The 20,906-nt window shown below is 35.3% G+C and overlaps 1 protein-coding gene across 1 annotated transcript in view; it reads left to right on the top strand.

The window, feature by feature from the left end:
• Positions 1-20,906, top strand: part of LRPPRC (leucine rich pentatricopeptide repeat containing) — a 159,579-nt gene that overhangs the window by 56,876 nt on the left and 81,797 nt on the right. Inside the window, exons 21-25 of the mRNA XM_038395576.2 lie at positions 1,005-1,135; positions 2,452-2,537; positions 4,130-4,337; positions 16,260-16,384; positions 17,045-17,151. Coding sequence (XP_038251504.2) covers positions 1,005-1,135; positions 2,452-2,537; positions 4,130-4,337; positions 16,260-16,384; positions 17,045-17,151 — 657 coding nt within the window. The remainder of the gene's footprint in view (positions 1-1,004; positions 1,136-2,451; positions 2,538-4,129; positions 4,338-16,259; positions 16,385-17,044; positions 17,152-20,906) is intronic.

Here is a 20,906-nt window from a genome sequence, read left to right as displayed (position 1 = left end):
AGCTGTGATAGGTTTATCATACATGCCAAATGTCCTTTCAAGCCATGGCTCCGGTCTCTTATATCTCTAGATTGTCAAGCAACTGATACGTGCAGTAGTCATTTGCAAGTCAAATATTACTAGGTTGTTAATGCAGGGATTGAAATTCCATTTTCCTGCTGGAGGAAAGCTCTTTCTGAGATAAAGAGACTCTTGTCTTCATTCGGCGAGCGTCCAGCTGTAGCTCATATTCATTTTAGTGTGTCTGCAATTTGTGGGATATCATCAGACTTTTGTTCAATTTCTTGTTCAGTATGATTTTTGTCATATACCCATGGTTTTACAAAGACCCATAACTGTGTTTAAAATTATAGCATTGTATTCAGTATTGCTGTAAATCCAGCCTTTGCAGAGATTCTGTTTCTCAAATGACTGTCTGTTATAATGCTGTACCTGAGACTATAAGAATAGTCTGATAAGTTATAAGCTTGAATATGGCACCCATTAAATTGCATAAACAGCAATGCAAAATACGTATTTTAAAAGATTATGGCAAATGCTGAAGCAGCCTGTTTAATTAGATTATGAATTGGTTTCTTGTCTTATAAAGTTTTTTCAATTTTATATTTCGAATATTGGTGCCTGATAAAATTAAAGCCTGGCATTGTACATAAAAATTAGTCCATATTCCATAATAAACCATGTTTGTAGTTCTATGTGTGACAACAAAATCAGTCCGTAATAAAGTATTGTAGACACTTCAGTTAAAAAAGGTAGAGTAACACCTAAAATACACCTTTCAGTTAAGTTGAACTGAAAGAGTTTGGGAACAGGTGAATTTATTCTTAAAAATAACTTTTATTATTAAAATCAGTTAAAGCAATACCAGCTTTGTTTCACAAACATGTTTTTTTGGAATTAAAACGCTAAAGCTATTCATACAGCTACACACTGAACCCTAGCATTCATAATGTCATGTTGACTTTTTCCGTGGTTCACATCTTTGCTCTGTTCCTCTTTTTTAGAATATGCAGAAAGCCCTTGAAGTGAAAGCCAAATACGAATCGGACATGGTTGTTGGTGGCTATGCAGCCTTGATAAATTTGTGCTGTCGACATGATAATGTAGAAGATGCAATGAACCTGAAAGAAGAAGTGTAAGTACACGGGCACTGAAACATGTCACAGAGATTTATGCTGATACACAGACCTTGTTGAATTAAGTAGGTTGAATATTAACCCCTTCATACATTTTTAATTAGTTTTCCCCCGTGTATAATTCTTAAGAAAGATCAAGAATTTTTGGCAGTTCATTAGCACACTTTGAAAGTGTGTGTGTGATGTATTATCTTAAATAAGCAAATTATGATGTTTTTGTCAACAGCCTTTAGCATTTAAATTCAGGTTTGTTTTTGAAAAATGGTAATATAACTGCATTTATATTGCATCAGAATAGCAATGCTTGTAAGTGACATTATATTTTAAGACCTGTCAGCAAACATTTCCTTTTTAAACCTCTATTTTCAGAGATTATATCTTGGTTGTGAACATTAGCTCCCAGCTAAAATGTGTTATGCATGGTTTGTCTGGGAGCAAATTGTCTTACAGAGCATCCTCCTTTCTTGTACCTTTGCCTCCTCACCCCCCCCCATTAAAATTCAATTTTAATGTTACAGTGAATCATAATAGTTATGTATTACTTTTGCATACTTTTGATTCTCCCCCTTTCCTTGCTAAAATTTACTTGGCTTTTACAGTGGAATTCAAGTCAGATATCCATAATGTGGAGGGAGCTCTGTCAGTGTTGAGACAGACACAAAATGGCTCACTCGTTAGTATTGGGAAACTTGCTATTGTGTGTATGTAGTAACTTTTTTCCATGCTGTTTTTTTTATTTAAATATCTCATCATGAGACTTTACCAAGTAATGATTTTGAGTTTTATAGTAGTGCTTCAAAGGTAGGTCAAGACTCGGTGATCTGTTGTGAGCTTATTATGGAGCTGCCAACAAGTGCCTTAAAAAGCACCTTCCTCCCTTCCTTCTTCAGTACTCTTGGGAAAGTGACTAAATTAAAGAAACAGTACTATGAATAGTAGAAATTGAAGGCTACAAAAGGTGGATTACTTTATGTTCAGTACTATTTGTACTGTAATACTCAAAGACGGGGTGCTTGCAGGAAGAAGTTTCTGTCTTAAATATGGGAGAAGTGAGCCTTGTTCTTCCCTACTGTCAAATTGATAAAGACGTCCCTTTCGTAAACTCTCTGAAAAGTTTCTTTGCTGCCTAATATCCTTTTTTTAAAGAGAAAAAATGTACTTCAATAGCAAACTTTGACTGTCAGATTCTCTCTCAAATATTTTAATCTAACTTCTGTGTAAGTAATTCCATACCTTTGTTGCTTTGTCTGTAAGAATAAACCTTCAAAAAACTGAACTTCTATTAATGCAGTTTTTAATATGTTCTAATTTTTAGCTTCCGTAAAGATTCATCTGTTGCTCTTGACACAAACAAGTACTTAGGCTTGGTGAAAGTCTTAGGAAAGCATGGCAGACTAGAAGGTAAGCCATTTGCTTTCCGTATAAGTTTCTGCTATATAGTAAAGGTATCTTGCCACTGGACTAAAAATGCGAGTTGATATTAATGGTATATCATGTTCTGCAAAGTGCTTGAACATTTTGCATACAAATTTGCATGTGAATTCAACCAGAGATGCTTGGACAGTACAGGCCATTAGTTTTAATGGATTGGCAAGCTTGTCATTTACATTTGCACAGCTCAGTGCTTTTTGCATTTCTGCAGCTAGTTTTTATTAGCATTGCTGTTTGGATTGAGTTTGAAGATCATGACTTATGGCACAAATTGCGTATGTGCCTAGACTAATGGCTTTGTTTTTCCTTAAGAAGGTCTGAAGGCTGAACATAGAACCTATAAACATAACCTTCTTGTAAGGGTCCAAACACTGCAGTAAAAATCCAGTAACTTGTTTTTTGAAGTATTTTAATATTTTTTAATGTTGGCATTTGTTTATATTTTATTCACATTGCAGTTTAAAGTCTGTGTGATAGATTGATTTGTAATTTTGGCTTTAATGAGTATATTGCATTTGATACCCAAACTGGATTCCTAGGTCTTTGCTGTAAATGATATGGACTTCATGCCTAAGAATGTAGGAAGTTCTTAAGCTGATTATTATAACTTACAGGATATTGCCATTTGTTTTAAAGCAGTGCTACAAAATCTAGCCAACATAACTCAATCTTTCAGTTTTTTAATCTGACATTATGGCTATTTTCTTTGTTAATGTAAAATTATACCTTTTTTTCTTCATCAGATGATTTCATTGAAATTTCACTTGATCACTTATTAGAATTATATTCAAAACCCTGCCCCCTTCCAAGTGACATTAAATTAGATCCTGGTCACCTCTACAGTGAAGAAGTATGGCTACATTTTCTGAGTAGCATTATTTTCTGTGATACATTTGTGATCTGCAAAGCTCTTTTAAAAGATTAGGCAGCTTTTATTGCTTTTATGTAAAGTGGTCAAAACATTTTGCCTGTGCAATAATTACAAACATTATAAAAATGCACTTATTCCATATACCAAAATGTTTGTTTCTGCCTTCCTAATGAAGCTTAATGAACCTAATGTTTTAACATGCAGTCTGTTAGAAAGCTTTCATTGGCTCTCCTTGGCTAATTAGTATCGACACAGCAAACAGGCCCTATCGGTATCAGACCATTAGTCTGGCTGTATATTCAGTGTAAACACATCTTTATTATCTGGCCTCGTGACAAGCCATCTGCTAAAGAAACAATGGTGTGATTTAGCAGATGTTAGCACTGAACGATAAAAGCATCCATTTAGTGGGATCTTGCAGCTATAGGGCAGACTGTACAGGGTTATGTGGTGCAAAGTGGGCACACAGCTCCTATCTATAATTTGTAGTCAAAGTTGCAGTGAATGGTAAAGCCATGCTATTGTGGATTTATAATTGTAGTCTCGTTTAGAAATGCAAGTAGTAATTAACTTGAAATCGGCATTATACACCAGAATTTACATTCCTGCTGGGTTTGAAATGCTGTTTTAATAGCAGTTTGTTTTCCCTACATGAAAGTACCTAAGGGTCTTTTGTATTGTTTCATTGTAGATGCTATTAACATTCTAAAGGAGATGAAAGAGAGAGATATTCCTATCAAAGATACAACAGTCACGTCCTTTTTCCACATCCTTAATGCTGCAGCCATGCGAGGTGAAGTTGAAATGGTGAATCGATTACATGAGTCCATTCTGATGCTGGGCTTAGCAAAGCCTTCTACTAACCTCTGTTCCCCTCTGATTACTGTTCACCTTGAAAAGTAAGTTTTTTCTGAGGCTTGGGATTAAGGGTAGGGTATGATCTAATATTTGTTCATATTACATGATTTATTTATTTTACACACACACACACACACACACACACACACACACACACACACACACACACACACACACACACACACAAAGATGTAGTATATTAAAGTAAAACTTTTTGTGAGATTGTTTTAAATGGAACACTGAAAAACAGACCAATAGGTTATTTTTTGTTAATTATATTTTATTTCATGGTGCCTACGTGAGAGCTATGATTATGTCACATGGACAAATTTAACACAATCAAAATTTGCTCACAAATTTGTTTCAGATTTTAAGCCTTGCAATTGTGTTTGACTAAGGGATATTTGGTCATAGTATGCTACCTACATTCCTAAGTTATTGAGATAAAAAGCATGTGTTCCCCACCCAAAAGATGTATATATTTCATTGTAACTGCACATCTCAATAACACTGACATAGGTTGAAGTTAGGTTTCCTTGTGCACTAAGTAATTAGGTGAAAAGATAAGAAATCTGATACTACTCCCAAAGTATCACCGTGTAATCTGGGTGCTCCAGTCCAAATATTTCCCATTACTTTTCCATCTGTACCTGAAGTATAATTCAACAAGAGAATGAACTCCATGCATTTGTTCTGGCAGTAAATAATTTTCGTACACTGTGGCATATTTCCTTGCATGGTCTTCTTAATATGAGACATAGTTACTTGAGGAAAATTCCACATTTGAACTGTATATAATTGGTCTTTATCACAGGAGTGTCAAGAATTAGGTCCCTCCCACCCCTCCAACACACAGTCTTCAGTGTTCAATCTATTTCAAGTTTTCAGTGCTTCTCTTCTATCCATTGGTGCTAGAACTAGGGGTGCTGGGGGTGCGGCAGCATTCCCTGGCTTGAAGTAGTTTCCATCAAATACAGGGTTTACGGTTTGGTTCAGCGGTTCTCAGTACCCCCCCTATACAAATTATTCCAAGACCCCTGCTTCTATCCATTTTGGACTCTGTCTCAGTTCTTCAACTGTCTCTTCCAATTTGGTCACTTATTTAAATATGTTCTTTTGTTTCTTTTTAAATAAACTCTATATAAAATATTACTGATGTTTTCACAGTGCCATCTATTGAACGGTCAGTCAGCTTTCAAGAATATATGCTTGCTAACACTGGAACATCCAATTGTTGTTATATTAACTATCATTTAAAAAAACTCAGTGTTGGCTCATACGGGGAAAAAATCTGTCTCTATAACCTCGTACATACGTGTATGGTTTTGTAATATTTAATTTTATTATTTTGTATATTTTAAAAATTTGTCATAATTGGCTTATTTTTAAAGAGAGTGAAAGAGAGACATTCCATAATGTGGAAATATTTGGCTAGAAAGCATTGGAACACACTATCCCAAATAACTTAAAGGTTTGCAAGAGTTAGCTCCTTTCCTGCTCCTCTGAGGAAGATTACAAGACAGAGTTTCTTCCCTTATTATGATAGGAATAACCTTGTTACCCCATCCTGACATTTCTTCTTAAAAGAAAGGAACAGTTTCTGCTCAGACTTTGCAAAAAGTTTATCTTCAGGATGTGATCAAGCCTGAGAAATTTCTTCCTGGAAGATTATAAAAATTTTGGAAAGTTATGATTGAACTGAACATAGTGTTAGAATGGCTATGATTATACATGTCCACTATAACATTTGCTCATCACTGTGGTTCCCAAGTCATTTGCTACTTTCCATGCTATATAGCTCACATGCAGGTGCTGAACTGCTGAAGTTAAATGTCTGGTACGGTTTTGTCACTTCAGAAGTTCGGCAAGCCAGTCAGATGAACTGCAGGATTTTCTAATGTTCCATGGAACTGGCTCTGCCGGTGCCATTTTAAAAAAAAAAAAAATTATTCCTGACATTGGTAGGAAGGAAAGGAAACCCCTGTGATTGTTATGGAAGACTTAATCGTAGTTTTAAAATGCTTACTCTTGCCTTACCAGTCTTTTTGGACTAACAACTAAGCTTTTACGTTTTCCAAATCATTTTCAGAGACTTATTCCTCCTACAGAGAGCATGCAAGATAGGAAAGATCTTCAGAGTTTTCACATTCTTAACACTTTTTAAGGTGACAGTTCCCAATAAAATATTTTCTTAACAAAATCTGGTGAAGTAAAAAAGAGACATTCATTAAATGGACAAATGTGGGGTGGTTGGGGCCTCCTATATGATTGGTATGGCAGGGAGCCCAATCCCCCATTCTTACAGTCCGCCTTAACCCTCCTACGAGGGGGCGGGAGGGTGGATGATAAGTTCCCAGCAGTGGATTTGTTGGAGGGAAAAAGAGAGGGAGCTGATAGAAGCCCATCAGGTAATTACAGGATAAATATGGGATTACCTGCGCTGTACATTGTTTTCTGCTGGGTAGTCCCAGACATCTAATAATAAAGTTGCGGCCTGATTAAACCCATGTCAAATGTCTCCTGTCCTTCTTTTGGCATAGCCAGAAAACCCATTTTTTCTACCACCACACCCCCAGCCCTTTTATGGGTAGACAGGGAGGAAATTTTACTAACTAGTTCAGAAATAGATTATCATAGAAATACATTTATTTTAAATAATAAAGCTGGTTTTGTTTTCCCCAAGATAAAGCAATTATCTCAATTAAAGTAAAAATCCTTTTAAGTGATCTTAAAAGGTATTAGCTTTATTCTTGGTGTGAGCTCTGTATTACTTTAAGAAATGTAAATTCGCCAGGAAAAATTGCAAAAAAGCCTACATATCCGATCTTCAATCCCTCATTCAAGATCATTCTTCTTTTAATGGTATGGCAAAGTATTCTAATCAGGATATTGACTTTGAATGCTTTTAATATTGAGTAATCTGTCAAAATCTTCCATAGGAATATAATAAGCTTGAAGATTGGGCTCAAAACTTGTCTTACTTTTGAACTGATTCTTCCAATTGCTGATAATGGGGAGAGGTTAATGCTGTGACAATGTGTGTGTTACCTGTATAACATGAAAATCCTTGAGGCCTTAGGGGTTAATTTTTTGGGGTTATTCTTTGCTCTCAACTGTCAAGGGAAACCTATTCAAACACTAACAGATTAACAAAACTGTAAAGAGGTTTGTGAAGCTAATCTGCGTCTCTGCTATACAGTGCTTTGATAATCTCTATTTACAGGAGGGGAAATAAACATCTACCACAGCTGCTGATTTTATTCTTACTAGACAGTTGCACAAGCAAACTTTTAAAATATATATGTGAATGTTGTGTAAGGTAGAAACTTAGTTTCATTTGATTTATAAAGTTTCTCTAAAAATGGAATTATTTCAGATCTCAATTTATATTTTATCTTCCCAGATTTAAAGAAAAATATATTGCTAGTTAATTTATACATCATGGACAAATACATACTTAAAACCCTTATCACATTTGCTAAGAAAATTTCCAAGTAGCTAAATATAAAATGTGCAATAAATCTAAACTATGTAGGCAAAATATGTAACTATTTTTTCAGCAGAGATCAGTGAACACAACCTGTTTAATTGGTAAAGTCATTTGAAAATATCCAGAAGGTATAACTGGGTTGTATTTTGTTTAAAAATGATCAAAATAGCAGTTTTAATTCATGCTGTCCATTAAAGGGCCCTGTGGGTTAATTTGTTCTGCAGTCTGTGTGAACACACATGCATTTCATTGGTGTCTCATATAGCAGGTATGTCAATGCAATCTGAATCCTCTGTCTGTCCATAGTTCTTGTCTAGGTTTCATAGACTTAAGTACATGTGCGGTTTTGTGTGCTAGGGATGATTCCTTGGTAAATGCGATATGTTTAATGACCTTTTAACTCATTATTTTTAAAAATAGGTAATATTTTTAAATATTGCTTATCTTTAATTGATGACAGTTTTTTCTAATTTTCAACATCTTTATTCCAAGTATTTATATTAGTTCAGTATTATTCCTCCCAATTTAAAACTCTTAAGTGCTGCAAGGAAATTAAGGAGGTTTGGCTCTTTTACTCCATTATTGCAATTAGGAATTTAGCATCATCAGTGCCAGAGGACAAAAGTGGTTCATTTGCCCTAGGGGGACAGGACAGTGATAAGATGATTTTTTGTCAAGGATCATTGGGTCGTAATTAAGTTACATTCATGGCTATTGCTTTTTGAAGGATGATTGGTAAATGACAGGCTTCATGTGCTTAATACGGACAGTGTTCACTAGGGTTTTTTCTCCCTCTGTCAGAAAATCCTGTTGAGCCTGATAATGTAAATGTGGCATTTTATTCTGAACAAAAGAGCAGGGAAATGAGCTATCTTGTCTAATCATTCAGTTGTTTAACACCGACTTCCAGTTTAGACTCAATTGGCTGGAAAGCACTTGACATGTGAAGTTAGTGCTGTTCGGAACGCATGTTTGAGTAAATTTTAAAGTAAGTGACAGCTAAATTGTACCTAGGGAAATTACAAAGCCTTCAACACAGTTAATTTTTTGGGGAGGATTAGTTGTAATTGCAACACCAGTCTCCTTGAAGATTCCTCGCTGTAGCTGATGAACAGAAAAAAACATTTTAGTTCTTTCAAGAGCCCGTTTTCTTAACAGAATAATTTTTGTAAAGCTGATTGTACCTTACTGAATTGATTTCCCTCCATGCTAACATCTGCTTCAGATTTGCAGAGAGGGATTTGTTTTAAGAGTTTTTTTTCTTCTTCCGGAGTCCCTTTTTTCTTTCTCCTTCTCTAGTGATTTCAGGTTTGAGAGCTTTTCAATCAGTAAACCCTTTAAGTAAATTGCCACTTCACTAAAGCTTTATGCATAACGTAGTAGCACTTCATTGCAATTAAAATCAATATTTGGAGTCTTTTTATCAAGCAGACTTTCTGGTTTGGAAAGTTGTTTATTACAAGTAAAAGGGTTGGGTTTAGAGCTACATGCTTGAAGCAAGAGGGGAATGGTTTATATAATTTGAAATAGGTATGAGAGAAGAAGTAGATAGTGGTCAGTCTTGTTACAGAGCCTGATCCTGCAAACACTTGTTCTTGTCAGTAACTTTATTTATGGAAGTAGTCTTACTTAGTTGAGTGGAATTACATGTATAAGTGAAATTACCCAATGGGTGTTTTTGCAGGATTGGGGCCACAGTATATAAGAATTCACAAGGGCCCCAAGCAAAAATAACTTGCCTCAGATTCTTACAAATAGAACAGTCTAAATTGCAGCGCAATGCTGAGTTAGAGCTATCTTGTATTTATGAGGGGGGTCAAACATAATACGCTTATGCCTTAGACTGCTTCTGTCATTTAGGTTATGATAGCATACCTCCTTTTTTTTTAAATGAAGAGATTGCAGTGAGAGAAGTAATATTGAAACTGCTTGTGTGAAGTGTTTCTTAAAAGAGAAATAGGAGTTTGCCCTTTAAAAAGAAGCATAAATGGCATTTGTCAATACTAATAAAAAGTAAAATTTTAATAGTATTTCACCCATAAAAATAAAACTCCCATTCTTTTCCATGATCAATAGATCATGTGAATTTATATTTTAAAAACTTAGACCCCTACCTTGCATTGATGACCCCATGGACACACAAGTTTGCTAGCCAGGTTGTGAAAGCTGCATCACTGGACACACTAACTAAAACGTGTTTGGGATCAGGCACTTTATCCATTATATGAACCTTTGAGATGTAAATTTGCATATTGATGAATATATAAATTGTGTAAGAAGATTGTGTCCGATAAGATTTTTCAGACATTAACTTGGACCTGTCTGATTATTTGCACACACATTTTGTTCTAAATGTAACTTATAAAAAATATTCATTCAGTTCAATTAAAATGCAAAACTGTTGTAAGATTTAGCAAACTGTGCATTCAGAACATTAACATAATCTTAAAAATAAATTAAATGTTAAGGCTGTGTAGTAAGTTCTTGTTTTGTCAGTGGGTTTTTTTTCTACTGAATTATTAACAACTCTGTTCTCACAAAAATACTTGCCAGTACGTGCCCAAAAAAAAAATCATCTTGAAACAACTGCATTTTATATAACAATTAAAAGATATTATGATTTATTCTGCAAATTGTAGTAACCAAAGCACAAAGCCATTTAAGCCTCCTAGGTTTAGTTTTTGCAATTCCAATAGTGTTAAGTTCTATTTGTATTATAAACTTGTATTCTGGAGCTGTTTGTTTTCCTTTATTTTGCATTTTATAATCATTGGCAACCAATCCTATGCATTCACCTTATAAATGTTGCCTTACGGTAAATTGTGGTTGGGTAGCTTATAAAACAAAAACTCACCAGCAATGTTGCTCTGAGGAAATTTGAGACAAATGTAGTAGATTTTTATCACTTTAAGGTGAAGGTCTGTTAAGCCAATTTATAATGTACTAGTCTCATTACTGAGCTTAAATTTATTTTGGGAGCCTGAGTATGGAAACATTTTGTATGTTGTATGAGCAGCAAACACCACAACAAGTATGTTATTTCCATTATCTTTTTATTGGATTTTTTTATTCTGCACACACAGTATAAATATCTTCAGAATCATACATTTAGAGACCAAAAACTATTAATGTGTCTGTTTGTTTGACATTCTAGTTCATTCATTCATTTATTGATAGCTTTGACCTAAAACAGTCACTTTAATGTTGTGGATATACAGCTGAGACAATACTATTGCAGTTTAAGAATCAATCTGAGCTGAATTTACACATACAAATTAAAGTTTTCAGTTGTAAGTGTTGTTGTGCCTCACAAGAATTTGAGAGCAGTTTTCAATAAAAACTGATTTTAAAGGTGTTAAACTGAACTTGCATCTAAAGCAGAAGAATTATGTGATTATATGAAGCTTTATATCCATCTATATTTCATCCATAGTATTTCTCTTGTATGACAGTAATCTAGTCTTCAACACCTACTTACAGTTTTGAAATTAACCTGTAATTTAGTCTTCACCCCAAATGACAAAAATTCAAATGACTCTGTGGGGTGCCAGAAGATGCACTGTAAACAGGGCTTAGTAAGGCGATAAGGTAGAGATCCATCAAGTTAGGCTCATTTTCACAGTGTCAGTAATATGTTATTAATATTTCTTCTGCATTTATATTTTACTTTTTAATACATTTTAAAGTCTTAACATAGATGAAATAGTAATAAAATCAAGGGCAATGTAAAATTTTGATTAAGAAACTAGAATGATACAAAACTAACATGGCACATGTTAAATGGATTAAAAACTGGCTAACTGATAGGTCTCAACATGTAATTGTACACAGGGAATAATTTAGCAGATATGTTTCTAATGCAATTCCACAGACGTTGGGTTTTGGCCCTATGTGATTTAACATTTATCATTGACGTGGAGGACAACATAAAATTATCACTGATAAATCTGCAGATGACACAAATATTGAGAGGGGGTAAATAATGAAGAGGACAAGTCACTGATGCAGAGCAATCTGGATCAATTAGTAAAACGGACAGAATAAAACTATACATTTTAATACAGCCAAATGTGAAGTTATACATCTAGAAACAAAGAATACAGGTTGTATTTATAGGATGGGGGACTCTATCTTGCGGAGCAGTAACTCGGAAAAAAGTTTGAGGTTACATGGATAATCAGCTGCATGTGAACTTCCTGTACTATGCTGTGGCCAAAAGGGCTAATGCAATCCTTGGATGCATAATCAGGGGAGTCTCAAGTAGGAGTGAGGAGGTTGTTACCTATGTATTTGGGACTGGTGTGACCACTACTGGAATATTGTGTCCAGTACTGGTGTCTACTGTTTCAAGAAGGATGTTGATAAATTGGAAGGGGGTTCAGAGAAGAACCACGAGAATGATTAAAAGACTGGAAAACATCCCCTATAGTGGAAAAAGTAGACTGATCTCCTTCAGTTATCTTTTGAAAGAGAAGGTTAAAGGGAAGGTTGATCACATGTATCTACATGGGGAACAGAAAAATTTGAAATTAGAAGCATCTTTACCCTATCAGACTAAGGTATAACAAGATCCAGTGGCTGGAAGTTGAAACTAGACAAATTCAGACTAGAAATCAAGTGTGCATTTTTTAACAGTGAGAGTAACTGACCTTCGGAACAATTTACCAAATGATATGGTGGATTCTCCATCCCAGGAAATTTCAGAATCAAGATAGGATGTTTTTCTAAAAGATATTCTCAAGTTCAAACAAAAAATAATTCAGAGAAGTCCTAAGGCCTGTGTTAGGCAAGAGGTCAGAGTAGATTATCACAATGGTCCCTTTTGGCCTTATCTATGAACATTTGTGTAAGAGAAAAAAATATGAACAATTTGGAAATTATATTGTCATTGAAAGTTAATTCATTTTCTCAATTCAGGCTTCTGAAATACTGTTGAGGAGGTGTTCAATAGAAGTTGCTTCAAAAATTATTATTACTATGTCAAGTGTACAGTATGGATTTACCACCTGCTGTAAACAGACTTCAAACATACGTGTTTCGTACTCATCTATTCCTACCCACTTTCACCAGCCTTTATCTGGTTGCCTTGCAAAATATACAAAGGATCAAGATATCACACAACAAATGTTGATTTTTGCTCCACAGATTATTTTTACATATTTTTCCCAAACCAACCCTCTACTCTCCCAACTGTTTCTTTAAACCTCCTACTTCCATGTAACTTTGCTACACTGGTCTCTCTAACCACTTATTTCTCTACACCCTCTGCTATATTTCACCTGTTGTCCTGTGCTTTGTATGTTATTGTAAGCTCTTTAAGAGAGGGACTGTTTGATTTGGTTTGTGTTCTCTTTTAAAAAACACTATTTCTGTTTACAGTGCTATACAAATTCTTAATTATTTTAAAACTCCCTTCTGGTTGATTTCAGAGTAGCAGCCGTGTTAGTCTGTATCCACAAAAAAGAAAAGGAGGACTTGTGGCACCTTAGAAACTAACAGATTTATTTGAGCATAAGCTTTCGTGAGTCCTCCTTTCCTTCTGGTTAAGTATATTTTAAAAAATATATTGGTGTTTGAAGTTACTATGACAATTGCATATAGAGCATATGTAGTTCAGCATAAAGACAAAACCTTTGCATACATAAGTCCATGACTATAGTGTGATTCTGCTTGAAATCTGTCCTTTTTGGACAAATATACTAAAAAATAAAAGTTTTCATTTAAAAGAAAAAGCTTCTAGTCCTCATAATTGTGAGGATAACTTTGAAAGTGTAAACCAGTGCAGTGATTTGTACCCAAATGTGCAAGAGATGTAAAACAGTAGCTCTGAGAGGTCTGAAGTGTTCCATTTATCTTTTTGGATTGCTAACTCTGTAACTTTAAAAGTAACATTTTAAATGTTAGTGCAGAAATTTGAAGCAATGGAAATTGTGGGAACACAGTGAAATAATTAAACTTACTTAATTGAAACTGCCACAGAATTTCCAGTCCGCTGCAATTCTGTGCTGCAGAATCCAGGAGTTTTGCTGCAAAAATTAGGTCCAGCTTTCAGTAGAGTACACAGACCTTTGAATGTTAGTCCCTAGTGAACAGTATTCGCAATCACAACATTATAAATGTTCTGCTACTTGTAAGAGGTCTAAGGTGAAGATCTAGTCATATGATTGATATTTCTATAAGATGTTTTTCCATCTGTGGAGAAACTCGGTCTGTATTTTCAAAACAGAACAGTCTACTGTTAAATATGTTAATTTGCAAACTTCTGTACCTGCTACTTTTAAAATATAAATTAGGGCTGTCAAACGATTAAAAATAATGGTGATTAATTGCATGATAAAAAAATTAATCTCGATTAATTGCACAATTAATCTCACTGTTAAACAGTAATAGAATACCATTTATTTCAATACTTTTTGATTTCTACATTTTCAAATATATTTATTTCAGTTACAGCACAGAATACAAAGTGTACAGTGCTCACTTTATTTTTGATTACAAATATTTGCCCTGTAAAAAACAAGAAATAGTATTTTTTAATTCACCTAATACAAGTACTGTAGTGCAGTCTCTTTATCGTGAAAGTTGAACTTATAAATGTAGAATTATTGACAAAAACCCTGCATTCAAAAATAAAACAATGTAAAACTTTAGAGCCTACAAGTCCACTGAGTCCTACTTCAGCCAATCGCTCAAACAAATTTGGTTACAATTTGAATCTATTTTCCTAAGGTAAGTATCCTCACACCTTCTTGTCAGCTCTTTAAATGGGCCATCTTGATTATCACTACAAAAGTTTTTTTTTCTCCTGCCAATAGCTCATCTTAACTAATTAGCCTCTCACAGTTTGTATGGCAACTTCCAACTTATCTGTATGTGTATATATATCTATCTCCTTACTATATGTTCCATTCTGTGCATCCGATGAAGTGGGCTGTAGCCCATGAAAGCTTATGCTCTAATAAATTTGTTAGTCTCTAAGGTGCCAAAAGTACTCTTGTTCTTTTTGCAGATACAGACTAACACAGCTGCTACTCTGAAACCTGTCAATTTGCAGGAGATAATGCTGCCCGCTTCTTATTTACAATGTTACCAGAAAGGGAGAACAGGCATTTGCATGGCACTTTTGTAGCCGGCATTGCAAGGTATTTATGTGCCAGATATGCTAAACATTCGTATGCCCCTTCGTTCTTTGGCCACCATTCTCGAGGACATGCTTCCATGCTGATGATGCTCATTTAAAAAATAAGCGTTAATAACATTTCTGACTGAACTCCTTGGGGCAAAATTGTATGTCCCCTGCTCTGTTTTACCCGCATTCTGCCATATATTTCCTATTATAGCAGTCTCGGATGATGACCCAGCAAGTTCTTAATTTTAAGAACACTTTCACTGCAGATTTGACAAAAGGCAATGAAGGTACCAATGTGAGATTTCTAAAGATAACTACAGCACTCGACCCAAGGTTTAAGAATCTGAAGTGCCTTCCAAAATCTGAAGGATGAGGTGTTGAGCTTGCTTTCAGAAATCTTAAAAGAGCAACACTCTGATGTGGAAACTACAGAACCCAAACCACCAAAAAAAAAAATCAACCTTCTGCTGGTGGCATCTGATTCAGATAATGAAACCACTTTGGATTGTTATCGAGCAGAACCTGCCATCAGCATGGATGCATATCTTCTCAAATGGTGGTTGAATCATGAATGGACATGTGAATCTTTAGCGCATCTGGCACGTAAATACCTTGCGACTTCGGCTACAACAGTGCCATGAGAACGCCTGTTCTCAGTTTCAGGTGACGTTGTAAAGAAGAAGAGGGCAGAATTATCTCCTGCAAATGTAAACAAACTTGTTTGAGTGATTGGCTGAACAAGAAGTAGGACTGAGTGGACTTGCAGGCTCTAAAATTTTACGTTTTATTTTTGAATGGAGGTTTTTAGTCAATAATTTTACATTTGTAAGTTCAACTTTCATGATAAAGAGATTGCATTACAGTACTTGTATTAGGTGAATTGAAAAATACTATTTCTTTTGTGTTTTTACAGTGCAAATACTTGTAATCAAAAATGAATATAAAGTGAGTACTGTACACTTTATATTCTGTATTGTAATTAAAATCAATATATTTGAAAATGTAGAAAATATCCAAAATATTTAATACACTTCAGTTGGTATTTTATTGTTTAACAGTGTGATTAATCACGATTAATTTTTTTGAGTTAATCGCATGAGTTAACTGCAATTATTCGACAGCCCTAATATAAATTTAAAATGCAAACTGACTTTGGGATGTGAAAAATTTTCTGAATGGACAAATTTCTTAATGGCCTGTTATTAAGGAGTCTATGTAAAAATCCTTATGCAATTACATGAATTTTAGTTGAAACCCTAAGCCATACTGTATTGTTCTTGTGCAGACTTTGCTTATAGGCTGTTTACATCGTTTTAACTTAAATTGTATACCTTTTTTCATAAGGGATGATGTACCTGCTGCGCTGGAAGCTACCATTGACTGTTGTAAAAAGTATGGCAAGATTCCTAGGCTCCATGACATCTTGTGCAGGCTAATAGAACAAGGAAATACTGATCTCCTGCAGAAAGGTTAGTTGGATATAGTCAAATATTGTTTGTTGGGTTATTTTGGGTTCTTTATGGAGGTGGTGGTTTAGTTTAGTTTAGTTTTTTTGCTAACTGTACATTAGGCTGCGCAAACAGTAGAAGGATGCTTAGAGTATATGTGCATAACTTTAAAGCTTTCAGCAGCATCTAGGTGTCCTTTTTGCAAATTGAAAAAAATGAAGCTTATTTTACGTATGAAGGAACCTAATGTTTCCACAACCAAATCCTTAGCTATCAGCAGAAGGCTGCTATCATGGAATATGTGTCAGTCCCTTGGTGTTGACACACCATAACTTGTTCTATATGTCCCTCCTTCAACATGTTTAAGAAATCCTAAATCCTCGTAGTCTGCAGCAATATAGAATGCCAATTTATAATCTGTTAATAATGTTGAATTTAATTATTATAAACTATAATGCAGATTAGCAAAAGCACTTGAAATACCTTGCAGCTCAAGGTTAAATGTATCTTGTAATATTTTGTCCTTATTCTTAGTATCACTTTCCAGAAAATTATTTCCCCATCACTTTAGTGTTTTGCCAGGTGTGGGGATTCTTATTTGTTTGATTATTTTTGAAATCTGTTTTTAAAATCTTCCCAGTTACTAAACAGACAATTAAATGAATTTTCTTCTCTCTATAGCCATGGACTTTGTGAGTCAAGAACGAGGTGAAATGACGATGCTCTATGATATCTTCTTTGCCTTCCTGAATACAGGAAAATACAAAGAGGCCAAGAAGATCATTGAGGTGGGATTTTAACTACAATACTCTAATCGTGCGACTATTTAGACTCTTAATTAGAATACATTTAAAATTTTTAACCTTTAATTAGTTTTGTTCTGATTCATGTTAATAAATAATGAAGGGGGGGGAAGAGAACTCGGCCAGCTTCTTAATTATGTATAATTACTATTCAGAAGAGAGAGTCTGGTTGTATATTGAAGTTGTTTTCTTACTTTATCAAATTCACTGTTAAATATCAAAATGATATTTGCATATTAAATCTTGGATTGTGGAACAATTAAACTGGCACTCCTGGGTGTAAAGTTACTAATCCTCTTTCACAAGGAATTCTTTGTTCTTAAAAGCACTGGAATTTAATTTGCTGCAGACCATACTCAGATTTATTTGTAATGCTTGTCTACAAGTTAATCAGCCAAACAAGTGCTGTCTGCTACTGTTTGGCATTTAATTTAGAATTTTTTTAAACCATGGTAAGCAGCTTATAGAAAGTGGTAGGTGACAAACTTGGTCTATTTAGGATTAGTATATTTTATCTAGACTTGATTGAAATTTTGCTTACTGAAATTGATAAGTCAAAAGGGCAGCTGCAGAGTCTGCCCAGATTGTGATATTTTTTCTTAGCGGGGTGTGTGTGTGTGTGTGTGTGTGTGTGTGTGTGTGTGTGTGTGTGTGTGTGTGTGTGTGTGTGTTTAAACTCGGCATTACTTGTCCAGTTAACATTGTAAAGGGGAGAGTCTTTAAGAAAATGAAGCTTTGTTGTCTTCTTTCTTTGAACTTTCTTTTCTGAAACACCTTTTTTTCCTTTAGGGGTAATCTCCTGAAGAAAAAAAATACATGAGATAACAGAAATCCTCATCTGAATCATTAGACATTAAAAATCTTGCATAACAATTATGTTAACTGGTTTGTGGGTTTTTTTGTTGTTGTTTTTTAAGTCCTCTGATGGTAGAACAAAATTGTATCTTTTTAGAAAATGCTTTGCACTTCTGTAGAAAAGCAGTAGTCCTAAATGGAGTGAGTTTTTGATGCTTTAATAGCTTTATTATGATAATACAGAAAAGAATAGAATGCAGTTATTATCAAGGGCTGAAGAGGAGTTTATTTTAAGAGTGTGACTGAAATGCAAGAGAAAAGAAAGGTGTAAGGAGGAAAAAACTTGTTGTGGGATGTTCTAGAAGTAAAATGAATGCCAAAGGAAATTTAAGACATTTTGCAGTTTTCTGTGTTTTTACTAGCTGTTTCTTTGGATTTAATAGACTTTTCTTTCACAGTTTTTTCAAATGTGCTCTTGAGTTTTCTTTGCACTGATGGTAATTTCTTTATCTTAAAAAAGACTTTGTTCAGAGACTAGTTTAGTCACATTTTAAATTAATCAGACAGTAAACAAATTAATATTGTTTGATTTGGTTTGAAAACCTACTTCCCTGTATAAATTAGCTGTTGCCAATTTACCTCTCCTGTTTCTTTAAGAATTAAGAAGTAATGAGCAAGTTAACTTTGTGGTGATTGACCATGAAATCTTAAAACCAGCAAGAGTCAGAGATTCTGGCATAAACCCCGATGCTGTTATCAAAAGATCAGATGAACATCTGGATGTCTTGCTTGTCTTTTTATGCTCATTGGATTAGGATTTCCAAGTCTTGTGTAACCTTTACAAAGTCTGATTTGGTCCTTTTGTATATGTGGGTTATGTTTCTTCTAAATGAAGGTTTATTTTCAATAACTACTGAACTATTCCTCATTTTGTATATAGTAATAAAGGTAAATTCTAAACATCTCTGTTGATAATGAAACAGATAATCAGGGCTATTTAGTGTTCCCTCTCTAAAGACGTTGACTGAAACTGAAGGTTACCATAGAATGCCATTGCCTTGGGAACTGAGAAAGTGATGAGCAGAGAGAATATAATGCCTCAAGCTATTATTGCCCAGTGGCGATCACTGCTTCAGCCTAGTGTTGTTGTGTTATTTAGAGAGCCCAGATGTGTGCTAGACACTTTGCAGACATATATACAGTCATGGCTTTGAAAAAATTGCAACCCAGGGCCCCGATCCTACAACTGGTTTGGGGTCTAAACCTTCAGCAATATAGGTGAATAACAATAGTGGGGAAGGTGTGAGGGGAGGAGATGAGAAGGAATACAAGAAGTCAGATCATGGAGTTGCAAATGTTTATGTGCAGGTATTGGTGGTTAGAAATGTAATTACATTTTAAATGTAGGTAGCTTGCTTATTAACCAAGCTAATTTAATTTTGTGGTGGTACAGAGGTGAAATCATGGTTAGAGGAATGAGGGCATTTAGTAGCAGGAGAGGTTGGAGGGACAGCAAGACTGAGATAGGAATGGTAGGCTAAAGGTAGATGGAAAAAAGTAGAGATAATGATCAATTGCAACAAAACAAGAACAAGAGTGAAGGGCATGGTGAGGCAGTGCAGATGCAAAACTGACTAGTTGCATTACAACAGGTACATCTGAGGAAATAGTAGCAGAGTCTGTTAGTGATTGCTGGAGGATTCTGGTGTTTTGGGATTACTGATGATGTTCTGTTGAAGACGTGCTGAGCAGAATAGAGTACAGGCTCTGATCTTGAGAGGGTTGAAATAACATGTCCAGTAGTTTGGTTTGTAGTCCCTTTAGGATTTGGTGGTACCAAGTGAGGTAGTTTGGACACCTATACGGGGAGGAGAGTTGGAAGGCCCAGCTTAGTCCAGCCTTTCCCACTGCTGCTGCTTGTGGTCTTTGGGGAAGCAGGACTCTGAAACTGTCACGGGCAGGCCCTAAGGTGTTAGGTTACTACTGTCTTCAGGCAGGGAATTTTGGGGAAGAAAGCGGAGGGCAGTAGTTGCTGTAGTGCAGGCCTAACATCACTCCAGGGTTCAGTCTTTTGCTGTGCACCCACTGACAACAGCCAGGTTCCTCAAGGTACTGTCAGAGGTGGGGTTCATAACTCATTTATATGACCAGATGTTTAGACAGGTACCTTTCTCTCATTTCCTGATCTCCAGGGTGCCATACAGTGAATTTCCCCAGTAAGTCACCAAGTTTAGTTCAGGTTGCCTTAGGAAAAAAACGTTGGAGAAAATAAAGGCAATTAGAAACAAAATAAATATTAAGTGGAGTTTAAACACACTAAACCTGAAGATTAAAAACATTTAAGTGTAGTGAGCTAGCCCCAAAACTTAAGGTATACTTATTAAACAGAGTGAAAAAATATACATCTTAGAAAATCCTTTTGCTTAACTCTTGTCTTAAAAAAACAAAACAAAACAAAAACAAAACAAACAAAAAAACCCCCCACTTTTGTCCAGCTTCAATCTGTGTGTGTCTAATCAAAATCTCATTCACACAGGGGTCTCTCAGGTAGTCTCTTGTTTCTCTCCAGAGCTGGTAGATACAGTGTTTGGTTTGGGAGTGTGGTGTGGTCATTTTGTGCTGCATTACTGGTACACTGGGTCTACTGTCAGAATATAACTGGCCAGAGAAGGATCACCCTGTGTAGCAATCCTTCAGTGACAGAGGGCTGTTGCAGCCTCTATATTATAGAGTCTATAGCACCCCTTCTCTCTGTTGCCAACATAGCAGATGTGGCTAGAGCAAAGGATGCATGTTTGGGGTTTTGTTACATCCTGCCACCCCTGGTTGCCATTTTGTTCTTTGTCAGTTGGCATAACAGCATCCTTTAGACTACGCTAATTTATGCTTGGAGACTAGACTGCCACACAGTTGACTTAGGACCAGGGGAATGGAGGAGGGAACTT

Source organism: Dermochelys coriacea, chromosome 3 (assembly GCF_009764565.3).
Source record: "Dermochelys coriacea isolate rDerCor1 chromosome 3, rDerCor1.pri.v4, whole genome shotgun sequence".
In the NCBI taxonomy this organism is placed as follows: Eukaryota; Metazoa; Chordata; order Testudines; family Dermochelyidae; genus Dermochelys; species Dermochelys coriacea.
The sequence above is the reverse complement of the archived record's forward strand: the minus strand, read 5'-3'. Positions and strand labels throughout refer to the sequence as shown.